The sequence below is a fragment of the Pleurodeles waltl genome, chromosome 10 (assembly GCF_031143425.1).
Source record: "Pleurodeles waltl isolate 20211129_DDA chromosome 10, aPleWal1.hap1.20221129, whole genome shotgun sequence".
NCBI lineage: Eukaryota > Metazoa > Chordata > Amphibia > Caudata > Salamandridae > Pleurodeles > Pleurodeles waltl.
The window spans coordinates 1,030,550,973-1,030,565,862 of NC_090449.1; the positions used below are offsets into that span (position 1 = coordinate 1,030,550,973).

The following is a 14,890-nucleotide window of genomic DNA, read 5'->3' on the forward strand; positions in this document are numbered from 1 at the left end:
CACTTGGGGAGAAATCTCAGTCATAAAGGCATAGTAAATCCACTTGGAATAATAATCGGTAACTACTATAAAATGCTTGCCTGTTAATGCTGAACTGGTTCCGGCAAAATCAAGAGCAAATTTTTTCCATGGACCTTTGGGCATAGGTGTATTGATCAAAGGGGTATCATTCAATCTCCAATGTTTGTGAGACACTATGTTGGACATTATGCATTCCTGGCACATGTTGATACATGCATCCACTTCACTCTCCATATAAGGCCACCAAATATAACATCTTAATGTTTTCTGGATGTGGATCCTAATCCAATTATTTTAAATCTCAATGCCTTGGCTACAAAAATGTTTTCACTGCGTAATAAAATATTAGACTTCAAGGTGAGCTGATCAGCTAAATACAACACAATTCTCCTATAGACTGTCTCACCAAAGGCCATCCTTGTTGCACAAATTGTTGGACTTTTCCTAAACTTTCATCATCAGCAGCACATGCATTGTTCCATTCACTCTCCAATATTGAACCTTGACATTTGTTAACAACATCCAGAGCAGCTACCACACACATTTCCGAATAAGTCCTCATCCTGACCACTTTCCTGTTCTACCACAGAAAGTCCACATAAACAATCTGCTCTGGCGTATCTTGCATCAAAATTGTATTTTAGAATCTTTGAAAGAATTCTTATCAGTTAAGAAGGAGATGCAGTACCTTGGTCACACAACAAATACATTAAGGGCCTATTGGTCAGTACATAGAGCACGTTTGAGGTACTCAATATACTTTACATTTTTCAATTGCCCAAGTACAGGCAAGGGCTTCCCTTTCAGTAATACTGTATCTTCTTTCAGTTTCGGAAAGCAACCTTGTTGCAAAAAGCCACTGTATACTTCGTATTGTCAATTCATTGACATAAAATGGCAGTGGACAAGTAAGACACCCAGATCCCAAATCTCTAAGCCTATTGCGCCTTGGCTCCTGAATTCAACAAATTTGTCCGCTTAGACATACTTAGGGATTGCAAGGACATCCTTGCCAAAACACTGGCGGATTCACATGCGACCCACCCTCCTCCCCTGGGGAGCTCGCATTCATTCTCTCCGAGCTAACTATGTTACAGCACCAATGCTTGGAAAAATCTGAGGGAAGACAGCTCCTCACAAGGGGATTCTAGAGGGTGGTGTGATCTGATTGGTTATCTTTGGAGTTTGGTCCTTTTTCACAAAAGGACTGTGATAGGTTTCTAATTTAGAGGCCTAATGCATTTAATGTTTAATATGCAATTGGGCACAGCTTCTGTATTACACAGAGGTCTCCCATCTTGACGATGGGGAAGGATTAAGCATGTGAATCTATGAAAGTTCCAATACCAGAGTAACACGCATTAGTCTTACTAATTTTGTTACTTTTATACCTCTCAAGCGTCTATTAAACCGCAATTACATTTACATTCATACTCTTAGAATTGCAAGATGCACCAACAGATGTATTAGCTCCTGCTAATACTTTTACCGACTGTGCTGAACGTTCTATACCTCAATTTTTTTATTTTTTTTTATAGTTTCATCTACACTAGAATTGGTGCAAAATAAAAGGTGTTCTTGATTAGTTTTAGAAAAACAATTCAATTCAACTTGATCGCTAAGATACTACCTATAGCATTTTCAAAATTACACTTGCCAAAATTCATAGTGCTGCTACTTATTGGTCTATATTTTCACAGGCAGATTGTTTCCCTGAATAAAAAATTTAACCATTCTAAAACTACACTTGATTCTTAAGAAAAATGCTGTCAGTCTTCTCTGCTTTCACATACACGCTCCAATTATCTGTGTCTCATGAGTTCTCTCCAGGTGGCGAAATTTCAGGTAGGTTGTCAAAAATCTTTTGTCCTTCAGTACCGAATTGTGAAATAGCAAATTTCCTGGTAGCACTGTATTCAACAACGTCTATAGCAATTAGATAATTTTTAAAACTGCGCATCCAATACTTACATTCTAACTTTGGTATTCACGGATTATCCAGAAAGTGCTGAGGTTGTTGAATACTTCGACCTTCATACATGGTAGCAGGTAAATACCAATAAATGGTTACATTTTACCAAGCGTTCCAAGAGGTTTATCAAGCAAATTAAATTTTTGTTTTTCTGATGCTTAACACGTTTCTTTGGATGCTGAGGTAAACAGTTTAATTTAAATGAGAATAATTAAACTTAGAGTTTGGAAAGGGACACTGCGCAGCAAGTATTTTAAAGGAGACAAAACGCCAATTTGTAACGCTGCATGGCGAAAAGCCAATTTAATGTACTTACTGAGGAAATATTTTGCGATTGCCTCCGTATGAAATTAGCACCTGGATGGCAGCGCTCAGACCTTGTACGATATGCTCACGCATCTAATGAACAAAGATGGCGGCACACTGAGCATGTATGTACACTAACATGCTTACATACATGATGCATGTATGCTAGAGGAGACAGATGCCTGGCTATTGCATCACAGGATGCTTCTTGTGGAAAAAGCTGCACACCGTCCAACTTGCTGTATGTGTGCCTGACTATTGTGTTGTGGGATACCACTCGTTGGAATAGCTGTACAGCATCCCAAATGGCCATGCCACCCGCTCTCCCAAATTGCGGTACACCAACATCTGATTGGCAAAACCCCTTCAGTGCCGCTATAATGTTGGCGAGGCTGCTCCTTTGTCTCCTTGATGAGTTGAGTGGCGAGACTCCTTAAATGTCTCCCCTGTGCGATCTACGATAAGCAGCGTGTCAATGGGCTCTCCAACTGCTCTTTGAAGTTCACTACCTCGTCATCTGTATGTAGTGGTGATGACTAAGTAGAAATGAATTAAGGACATTCAGAGCGTAGAGCATTGAAGTTTATAAAAAAAAAATGCTATATAGCAGAGCCCATCTGGTAGCGTCCGTCTAGCCAGTAACTGTATCGGTGAACCACGTCAACAGAGACCAGAACACAGAACATAGAATGACCTTTGTAAGATGCACTCATGTAACAGAACCGTAAGGAATATAGAAAACGAACAACTTTCTTGTTGGTGGAGGCATGTGAGGAGCTTTCTTCAACTGTACATTATACACATTCTCTGCAATGTCAAACCCCTGTTTGGACTCAGTTGTGTTCTGCCACTCACCACAATAGTTTCTAATATTTCTAACTCTTTGATGCATGACAAGAACACGTCACCACTTGTCATTACAAGGATACTGCCTAAGCACAGCAGAGGACTGATTTGCTTAGCACCATTTGCTAGACATAAAGCTTCTGCTGCTGGGGATCCTGGTTCAATCAGCACAGAGTTTACATTTGCTGTAGGTTAACCCCTACCCTTGAAACATTTGTCTGTGCTCTCTCCGATACAAAGATAAGCAACATATATGCATGCATTGCTTTCATTCTGATAGATCAAGCATTCTTTCATAAAAGTTCTGTGTCTATGGTGTAGGTAGGAAAAAACTCAATTGTTGGACTTGGCCCTCTGCAGGACCCCTCCAAACATTTTGCCTTTATCCTCAACTTAAATTTGTTTTTGTTAGCTCCAAGACTCATGCACTCGTTAGCCGAGGTAAAGTGCACAGAGTGCTTGTGCTCTCTCCTTTATATATAGTAAAACTGGCTTACATCTCACTGGCATAGTTAATTCACTTATACGTCTCTTGTAGACTGGTATACCATATACCCAGGGTTTCGCCATGCACAAACTGTAATAAACCATCTAGGAATGTTCTCCATGTGGAGGACTATTCATCGATCCATGACCCTTTCTATTTGACACGTACAGCCTCAACTATTTAGGGCTACGCCACAGGAAAACCCCTCTGGTCAGTCACCCTGGCCCAAAATCCGATGAATACCAAGCAAAGTCCTCATCAGGCAGGACTGCAGGAGAGTCCACAAACGAGGTAACATGACTCCTGACACACATTCCGGTGTAAGTCAGTGAAACATTGAGCAAGTTATGCATTGTAAAATCAGTTTTGCCATTCCAATGTATCATTACTAACATTTCATTTATCCACAATGGATGGGTAAAAGTCTAAGCTGGCCTGGTGAGGATTCAAACTCATGACATGTGAGGGTTTAGCTTATGACATTGCCTGCTGAAGACTTTTTGAAATAAATGCCTTAGGCTCTTGGGTGCTGAAGCAATTCCAACAACACTACTAGTACGTTATTGAACATAATAGTGTAATTATGATTAAAAGGTAAAAGTAACCAACATGAATGCAGCCAACAAATCTCAAAAGACACTCACCTGCATTTCGCCAAATCTGTAATAGGACATTTTATACATAAGACAGTTGAGTAGAGTAGGAGAACCTGCTTTGTCTACCCGGAACTCTCCTTGTGGAGTAAAGTAGTCGCTTTCCTAAAAAGAAAGTAAAAATAATTTTAGCAAATAAATAAATGCTTAAAGCTGAAAGGACTACTGCAGTGGAGAGGTTGCAATCAGTCACATATCTGTACCATCTTAGGTAGTAAGTAACAAATTGATAGCTTAATTTAGTAACCATTTAAGCTGCTAGGCTTCCAATGAACATTTCTCAACAAGGAACCGTAAATGAGATCAATTATTTCCACATACTGCCTACTTTCAACTGACCTGTAGTAGCAAATATGCAACAGCAATTGTGCCAATTCATACCAGTCACTTGGTGACATTATCCTGACTCCACTCTAACATTCAAATTGTGCAAGGAGAGAAAATATGAAGCTCATTCAAAAACACTGAAATCAAGCAGAAAGAACAAGTTACTTACCTTCAGAAATGCTTTTTCTCGTGGATACAGTATCTAACTGTGGATTCCTTACATTTTGAATGCTCTCAGTGCACCAGTATTTGACGGAAATCTTTTCTTTCCAGATCTCCACATCGACAAGGTTGTCACAATGGAACAGCTCCACACGCGACTCCGTCTGACGGCATCGGAGCCATAAAGAGTATTCGCCGGTGTGCTGACATCAGATTCGCCCACTTTTGTTTTTACCGTGCCTTCGAGGTGAACGGGCGAACACCAGCATCACATGTACAACATGTGCAAACAACACATGAATACACATGAATATATATACTTCTATCTATAAATAAATATACATTCTGTACATACGACTTGCCAAAAACACATATATAATATACACAAATCATATCTTTCTTGGCATAACCAGACAGGCAACGGGAAGGCAGGTGGGACTGTGAGAAATCCACAGGTAGATACTGAATCCACCAGAAAAAGAGTTACATTTACCTGGGGATTCCTCAATAGAATCCCAAAGCAGTCCCGCACTTGGAGGTGGGTGCCTGTCTGGCTATACCAAGAAATCCAGCAGCACTGAACAGGCAAAATGACTGTCCCGCCTCACTTCTGAGTCCAAGCAGTAATGCTTTGCGAAAGTGTGGGGTGAAGCCCAAGCTGCTGCTTCGCAAATATCTACAACTGGCATACCTCTAGCCAAAGCAGAAGTAGTAGACTTAGCACTGGTCAAATGAGCTCCAATACCCTCAAGGAGGATACTTCTTTGCCAGTGAACAACATTTTAATGCAAAGAATGAAACACCTTGATAGCGTTCTTTTATGGATGGCTTTGCCTTCATCTTGCTCATGTAACCAACAAAAAGCTGACCATTCATCCTTAAGACTCTTGTCATGTCCACATAGAAGCTCAGCGCCCTCTTTGGATCCAGATGGTGCAGCCTTTCCTCCTCCATAGAGGGATGGGGAGGAGGGTAAAAGGACAGAAGGTGAAAGACGGCCTTAAATGGAAAGGAGTCACCACCTTTGGTAGATAAGCCGCCCAGGATCTTAATATCACCTTGTTAGCAAGGAAGATGGTAAACAGGGTTTTACACTTAGAGCTTGCTGCTCACTAACACGCCTAGCCGACATGATTACTATAAGAAAAACAGTTTTAAATGTAAGGAACCTCAACGGGCAACTAAGTAAAGGCTCAAACGGCGTACCCATCAGGTACGTTAAAACTACATTTGAGTCCCATTAAGGAATAATAAACTGAGTAGGAGGAAACACCCTTAAGAAACCTTAGAACTATAGGGGACTTAGAGGGTTGATCAGGCAAACAAGTGCAGACAGATAGCCCCTCACTGTCGCAACTGCACAACCTTGTTGTGCTAAGGAGAGAGCAAATTGTAAAACATTAAACAAATGGGCCTTTGAAGGATCTCCTCACACCATTTAACAAACGTGGTCCCATCTACCAGCATAGACAGTCTTGGTGGAATGTCGCCTGGCAGATACAATAACATCCACCAATTCAGGGGGAAGAGAAAAATAATGCAAATTGCCCAGTTCAATCTCCAGGCATGCAGGTGTAGGCTCTGGAGGTGGGAGTGTAGAATTTGCTCTTGCAAGAGGAGGTCTGCCCTGAGCACAGAATCAAACTATCGTAGGGGTTAGAACTAGGCGAGCACCAATGCGGGCGCCACAATATGGTGTTCGGATCAGGCCATTTGAATACATGGACGCGGGCTAGCGGTAGCCCGTCTTTTGTTTTTATAAACCCCTCTGAGTGCGCTATGGTTCCCGATACTCTTGCCAGAGGAGGAGCAGCGTTACAGCTGCGTGTTCTGACACCGAGAGTGCGGACTCGCGTCGTTAGTCAAAAGCTTAAAAAGTAAGTGTCCGCGATGCAGGAGTTGTAGAGGTTATGTAGCACGTACAGAGAGCCATGTCTAGACTCTATTAGATCTTTATACGCTGGATTTTCTGATGGTTTCAGAACAAGGTGAAATGATTTCACAGACGCCGGTGTGTAAGCGATGGGCGCCAGTAGTTAGGTAAGCCACCATTTGATGTTCCTTAGCACTTTTCCGAATGGCAGAACAGCCGCTCTTTTAAAGACTAATCGGGCTGGTTGTCCTTCTCTTTTGCTCTGTTTTTTAGCATTCGAAAACCGAGTTTGTAAGCTTGTACATCCCCTATAATTGAAAGGAAAGGTATGAACTATAACGTATAAGTCACTTGACGGAGTAGTTTGCATAGCTGATAATTTGAGCCACCTGGGAGATACTTTTTAGTGGCATGCACTGTGAATACATTGTTTATTCCAGAGTGACTATTTAGGCACGATAGGTGGTGTCTGATAGGAATATGGATTTGTAAACAAGGGGCTAGTAGGGGTATTTTGACATGGATACTTGACACATTTGGTGTTAGGTGGTGGATAAGATGAATGTAAGAGGCTATGTATAATGTGTATTTTTATTTTTATAGCGTTGCCAATGTTCTCAGACAGTCCTGATGAGGCCTATAGTTGTCAGGCCGAAACGCGTCGACATATTTCCAATGGGTCCAAGGAGTCGGATCAAATAATTGATTCCAAAAGAAACCTATTTAGCACTACTTACTGCCTTGTATAAAGAAAATTAAGGCAGTATACAGCTGGGTGCAAGATCCTTGGTCACCATATATTTGTTGATCACTTTGTTTATGATATTCTGTGTTGTGACTTTTTTTTTTTTTTTTTTAGAAATTGTTGGAGTAGGGCACATATGTAGTTATATTGTATGTATTATGTGTTTTACATGTTTGGTATTATAGTAAATATGTACATATAAGTGTATTCTAATCCACTGTAGTGTCTTTTGTGTATAGGCAGGAAGTCTGCCTCTGACCTTGATACGTGTGTGTATATTTACAAATATAATAAATAAGGAAAATAGTTTTATTCCTCCGAACCAGGAGTTAATATTGGTTTCGTGTAATAATTACTTAATTTGTCCCTCTCCTGCTAAACTTTTGGTTGAGTACTGTAAGGGAGAGAGAGAGCAGAGGGCACAGCGAGAGGTGAAGGAAGTTTGTGTACCTCACCCTTCTTGGTCAATCTGGGCCTATTAATATAACTTGGGTCTGGTCTTGGCGAATCTTCCTCAGAACCCGAGGAATCAAGGGTATGGGGAGCAGGAAACGAACAACTGACTGGTCCAATCCAACTGAAATGTGTCACCCAGCGCTCTGTACATCGGATACTAGAGGCTGCAGAACGACGGGCAGCGTGCGTTCTCGCAAGTGGCAAATAGGTCTGTCTGATTTGTCCCATATAACTGGATGATGAGAAGAACCACTTCCAGACAGAGTCGCCACTCGTGGTTGGCTAAAATATGCCGTCTGAGACTGTCCACACGTACGTTGAGAACTCAGGCCAGATGATTTGCTACTATGCAAATCCGATGGTCCTGAGCCCAAGACCAGAGTCGTACAGCCTCTCTGCAGAGAATATACAACCATACCCCTCCCTGTTTGTTGACGTATATCGCAACAGTGTTGTCTGACAAGACTCGAACCGACTGACCGTGAATGGAAGGCCTGGAGAGCCAGCTGTATTGCCCGTAACTCCCAACAGATTGATGTGAAACATCTGTTCCACTGGAGACCAAAGACCTTTGATCTCCAGATCCACCAGATGCGCTCCCCACCCCTTAAGTGGAAGCATCAGTTATCACTGTGGTCACCAGAGATGGAAGACAAAACAGCCTCCCTTGCGATAGGCTACCGTCCACACTCCACCATCGAAGATCCGCTGTAGTCTCTCTGGAGATTGTTATAGACTCCTTGAGATCTCCATTGTGTTGAAACCACTGCTTGTGGAGGCACTACTGGAGAGCCCTCATGTGCTTGCGTGAGTGATCAACAGAATAGAGGAAGTGAACAGACCGAGCAGGTGTAGGACCTTTAGGAGCGGAACAACCGTTCCAACCTGAAATATCAGAATCATAGCCTGAATGTTCAAATCCTCTGCGGAGGGGTAAGGCATCATTCAGTGTTGTGTCCAGTTCTGCCTCTATGGCCAGGAGGTGCTGAGACGGTTCCAGGTGAGAATTGGGCATGTTCAACGAAAAGCCCAGGTTGAACAACTGGGTTGTCACCTGCAAATGGTGCAGCACCAACTCTGGAGACTTGACTTTGAGCAGCCAAACGTCCAGGTAAGAGAATTCCGATATTACCCTTTTTCTAAGATGCGCTGCAACCACTGACATCATCTTTGTGAAGACTTGAGGTGCGGAAGTAAGACCAAAAGGAAGGACCATAAACTGGTAGTGCTGCAACCCCACCATGAACCGGAGATACTTTCTGTGCGACTGCAGATTGGGAATGTGAAAATATGCATCCTACAGGTCGATAGAAACCATCTCGTCCTCCTTGTCCAGTGCCAAAAGCACATAAGCTCGGGTCAGCCAAATCCTCAGGTCTAGGGTGGGTCTCAAACAGTCCTCTTTCTTGGGGATCAGGAAATAACTTGAATAACATCCCTGACCCCTTTCCAGTTCCGGAATCAACTCAACTGCACCCTGTAACAGCAGATTTTGTACCTCCTGCTGAAGCAAGAGCAGGTGATCTTCTGGACAAAAAGTATGCTGGGGAAGGAAAGGGGGGGGGGGGAAAAGTCCCGAAAGGGAAGGGCATACCAATTTCCTATAATGCTCAACAACCAAGAGTCTGATGTTATTGACTCCCACTCTAGAAGAAAATGAATCAACCTTCCCCCCTATGGGCAACACATGCTGCTGAAAGGGGAGAGAACTAGGGCTACTTTCCTGACAGGTTCCCAGCAGACGATGAGAAGGAGGAGAAGGAAGGCTACTGGGCAGCACCACATTGCCTAAGTCTTCCCTGACCTATGTAGGACATGTAGAGGGGGATTGGCAGATTGTTGTCCCTGGTACTGCTGACTCCCATGAAAGAAGGAGCTGTGGCCAAATCCCCTAAATCTTCTGAGAGGTCTATAAGCCGAAGAGCGAGAGTGGAGATCCAGAGACGTAGCCATGGCATTACTCTCCTTGAATCGGTCTAGTGCAGAGTCAGCTTTCTCTCCAAATGGTCTAGACTCATCAAAAGGGAGATCCATTAAGGTGGATTGAACATCAGGGGTAAATCCCGAACACCCCTTAACCATGCATGCCTTCTGCTGCCCACCGATATACCAATGGCCCTGGCAACAGAGTCCGCAGTGTCCAGGCCAGATCGGATGACCTGCTTAGCCAATGCTGAACTGTCTTGCAATAACTCTTTAAAATGCTCCTGCACATCCTACGGAAGCTTAGGAACCATCTCCTTAGCAGAGTCCATCAGCTCATGGATGTATCTGCCCAAGACACATGTAGTATTCACAGATTTTAACACCATGCTAGATGATGAAAACACCTTTTTTGCAGATTGTTCCATATGTTTCGACTCCCTATCTGCAGGATTTGTAGGGAAGGAGCCAGGAGCCGATTTAGCGGAACAAGAAACCTGGACCACCACACTTTCAGGTGCTGGATATTGGCTGAGGAATTGCGGATCACCAGGTGCAGCCCTATACCTCCTAGCAATGACTGGCACAGCCGGAGTAGTTACAGGCTTCTATCATAAAATCGAGAACCGGTTCAGACAATGCCTCATTGAATGGAGTAAAGGTTCTGATGTAGCTGAGAAGGAATGGAGAACTTCAGTCAATATGTTAGACTTTAGCTCCGATGTTGTCAATGGTAACTCCAAAAGGTCAGCAGCTTACCTGGTCACACTGTGATAAGAAGTTACTTCAGAAGGCGGAATACCTCCAGGAGATAGCAATTCCCCCTCCGGGAGGCGTCCAGACCACTGGCCACCGCAATCCCTTCAAAACCGTGAACATGCAAAGAGATTTCTCCTTCTTCCAAATCATGATGCGCCTCCAGGTATTGCTGTTACTCTAAGAGACTCAATGCCTCTCGTCTTGATCTTAACCTGGACTCCAATCTCAAAGTCGATTACGTATGAACAGACGTTGAGGACGTATGTTGCAGCGCTGATGAAGCTGAAGCCGTGACCTTTCCTCTGGTAGATGTTGAATGACTAAGTCGGACAAAACATTATCAGACGTTGGCATTCCTGATGGTGATTGAGCCATGGGCAAAAAGGGCATAAAAGGAGCCCGTTTACATGGTGCAGAGAAACCTAGATTGACGGCTAATGGACCCGTGGGGCCCAAAAGCCCAACAGCAGGGAATCATTGCCCTGTTAAATGTGCTGAACCTAGCATTAAAAAAAAAAATAAAAAATAAAAAAAAAGGCAGAAGGATCCGCCCCAGGAATCGGGAAGGCCTGATATTCTTGTTGAGGCTGGACCTGACACCGAGCCTCGCTCCTCCATCTCATGTGGAGTAACAGGAGAGAACCGTGCCGCAGAACTTTAAGGCGACGCCGAAATTTCAACCAAGGACATTGCCAGTGACGCCTCTGGCAACTTTGGTTGCAGAGGAGAAAGGGTGGGGCTCACTTCCCAGGTCAAAGGGCGTCGAGACTTGGAAGCCAGCAAAAAGGACCTTGGGCTATCGTCTCGGGAAGAGAAACGCCGAGAGCTGTGTCGACGCGGCTTCTTATGCGATTTCGAAGCTCTATGGGAAGACAACTCCTCTCAATGTCTGGATCTCTGACGGCCCGCTTCTCCTCTTAGGCCTTTGCCATGAACAGCTTTGCCTCTTTCCTTCAGTGCCTTCGGGTTCATACTTTGGCAAGAAGAGCATCCCCCGATGTTGTGATCAGAACTCAGACAGCAGAAGCTATTTTCATGCGGGTCAGTGACTGACATACGACCACAACACACTCTACAAGGCTTAAAGCCAAACTTCTTTGACAACATTGTAGCACACAGAAAACTCAACGAAAAGTTCCCTCTATACAGTGTAACACCTAGAGAGGTAGAAAACTGTTAGCATCAAAGGCGCGTAAAAAAGGGAACGGACGTCAGCACACCAGTGAGGACTTCATATGGCTCCTATGACATCAGTTGGAGTCGAACACTGAGCCGTTCCAATGTGACGTCGAAAGCTAGAAAGAAAAGATTTGTCAAATGCTGGCACATTGGGAGTATTCAAAAGGTGGGGCATGCACAGGTTGATGTATCCACCAGAAAGGAACACACACACACACACACACACACACACACACCCCCCCCCTCCATTTTGTTCTGCTGTAGATTTACAAACTGAACACTCCGGCAATCTAATGGCTCTACTCATGGAGTATACGTGAAGGAGCATTCACCTTCTGCACCCTCAGATGTGGAGCACAGACCAAATTGGAGAACGCTATTTTCTGATCTCTAAGTTGGGATCTCTATTAGAATGGAAAAGAGGCCACACCACAGGATGGGGAGGAGAGTTGAAACCGCTGTTATATATTATTATTCAACAGAAATAGCATTACCAAAGGTAAGGAAGTTATTCTTCCCATTAGTACCTCTAATTGTAGATTTCTCACCTTTCGATTAAGACCAAACAGTTGGGCAGGCAGAGTGGCCTTCACAGTGGACCTGTCTGTCAAGGCAGTAGTGTTCTGTGTGTGCACCACCACCCTTGCAACAACCTGGTAGATATACAAAAAAGGCAACCCTCACACCAAAGCCACAGTGGCAGTCTTGGCAATGGCAGAATAGGTCCATAGACCTTCACTATCCCTTCTTCTGATGGAATTAAAGGTGACTTTCACAGCCAGGCAGATCACACAAAGCTCCAGGTTTATATGGGGGTGGTGCTTTTATCTGTATATTTCCCAGGTGACCGGCACACCAAAGCAACAACGTATATCACAACCATAAGCCATGGGATGGGACACAAGATTGGCCTACCAGATCAAACTGACACCCACCAGCCACTACAGTGCATCTTCGCCAGTCTCTAGAGAACTGCACAGACTTGAAGAGGTAACCCTGATGCTTGGCTCATTGGGATTTAAGCTGCCTGCGCAGTGCCAGCATGTGCCACCTAGCGTTCGGGATGAGGGGGATGCACAAGTACAGGAGACCAAGAAACCTCAGGGAAATTCTCACAAAGATCCACACACATTGGGATCATATCCTGAATGTCTCAGGCTTACTGTAGTGGAGGAAAGGATTGAGTGCCACATTTGCAGAACTGACCCATTAAGCTGGATCATTCCTGTGGTGCTCAGGTGGTACATCAGCTAGATGATGAATTCCAACTAAGTCCAGAGTCCAACAGTCGTATGGAGGTGTTCCACCACTTGCAAGCCCACCTCGAGAGGGCAGCTGCTGAGGAATGGCAATACATGCACACCGACCTTCAAAGTGGGCAGCAAATACTACCATCATTTTCGTTAACACCTAAGGGGCCAAAGTAATTTTTATGTGACCCGTTTTTAATTTGTCCTTTCACAGAACGGTGCTCAATGGTGAAGAAACAGATTATAGAATAGGCCTGATGCCACTGTCCTTCAGGTTGAGTAAATATCTGAGGTAACCTCCAATTCCACTCTCTGAAATTAATACCTGCTCAATTGCACTTTGGAGAGCAAACAAATGATCTCCAGTAACACGGTTTCACAGTATTTTTCTGAAATGCTTTATGGTGTTTGGGATGTGGGTTAGTGGCAGAAGAAAAAAGTATAGAACAAACATTTTGAACGACACATAAAAGCCATCTGCCAGATGTGATGGATCTCCAGCTGGTGAGTGTTGGACTTAGCCTTCTTTGCAGGATCACCCCCAAACGTTTTGTCGCCATTCCCCGTTTTAAGTACGCATTTTTGCTGGCTGTTAGGACTCTGTGCACTTACCACTGCTCACCAGTGCTTGTGCATTCTCCTTTAAACATGGTAAAATTGGCTTACACACAATTGGCACACGTAGTTTTGTTGTAAGTCCCTAGAATATGATATCACTGGTAATCGGGGCCTGTAAATTAAATGCCACTAGTGGACTGCAGCACCCACTGTGCCATCCATTGAAGTAGCCTTTTAAAACATGTCTGTCTGAGGCCTGCCACTGCAGCCTGCACTTGCAGTTTTAATTTGCCATTTTGACTTAGAAAAACCTGACCAGGCCTTAACCTTCCTCTAATACGCCTAAGTCATCCCCAGGGTACGTCCTTAAACCACAGGGAAGGGCGGATTGTATTTAAAAAGTAGGACAAGTATTTTTAAGTTTTACTGTCATGGTAGTGAAAAACTCCTAAATTTGTTTTTTACTACTGTAATGCCTACCCTCGCCAACTGGACAACACCGGGTTACCTAATTACATTTAATAAGTGATACCCTTTGCATAGGAACACGTAGGAATGCCATGTTAACATCCAAATTGTAATTTAAAACCCCCTTTAATGGTAAAGTCGGATTGTAAGTCACAATTCTGAAAATGTCACTATTAGCAAGTTGGCATTTTTTTGTCCTAACCATTTGGTGCCTGCTGCCAGTCTCATTGGCCACATAAATCTGTTAGGCTTTGTAAATTGCTCTCAGAAAGTGTGACAACAATGTTTAGGTTTGAGCAGGGTGGGCCATACTGACAGGACAGGTTGGAGGGTTGGGGGAGGTGGCACAGCCGTTCGCTGCCACACTGGCACGCCAATATGGGGTGCCTTCTGCACACATTAAGAACCTGACATCAGTCTTGTCACCCTAGACACCTTGGGTCCTGGCAGGGGATCTGCCCCAGCCCTGCAACTGGACCGACTTGCCTCAGCCCTGCAGCTGAACCGGACCCACCCTAGCCCTGCAGCTGAACCAGACCCACCCTAGCCCTGCAGCTGAACCCGCCCGAGCCCTGCAGAAGCAAGTTCCTGATTCACAAGATGTGCCTCCCCCAGGTAGTGGCCACTTGGCTAGTATTAATTGACCTCCTCCAGTGAAGTTTTGAACGCTACACGCCGGGCTTTGAGAAGGTAACTTTTTCAGCAGGGACTAACCAAGTTCCTGTATCCAGCCTGCACTCCTTTACAATCGGCCTGAACTTGGGACTTTGTACTCGTCTAGCGCGACCAGATATCCACAGTTGGTGCTTTCTGCTTCGTGGTGCTATTTTTAATGAAACCTTTAAAACTACATATCTGACTGGATTTTTGTCATTTTGGTCTCATTTTATTACATTTTACTCCAT

At 44.1% G+C, this 14,890-nt stretch overlaps 1 protein-coding gene across 1 annotated transcript in view; it reads right to left on the reverse strand.

Moving 5' to 3' along the window:
- STT3B (STT3 oligosaccharyltransferase complex catalytic subunit B) overlaps nt 1–14,890 on the reverse strand; it is a 213,079-nt gene that overhangs the window by 20,674 nt on the left and 177,515 nt on the right. Inside the window, exon 14 of the mRNA XM_069212000.1 lies at nt 4,277–4,390. Within this exon, the coding sequence (XP_069068101.1) occupies nt 4,277–4,390 (114 nt within the window). The remainder of the gene's footprint in view (nt 1–4,276; nt 4,391–14,890) is intronic.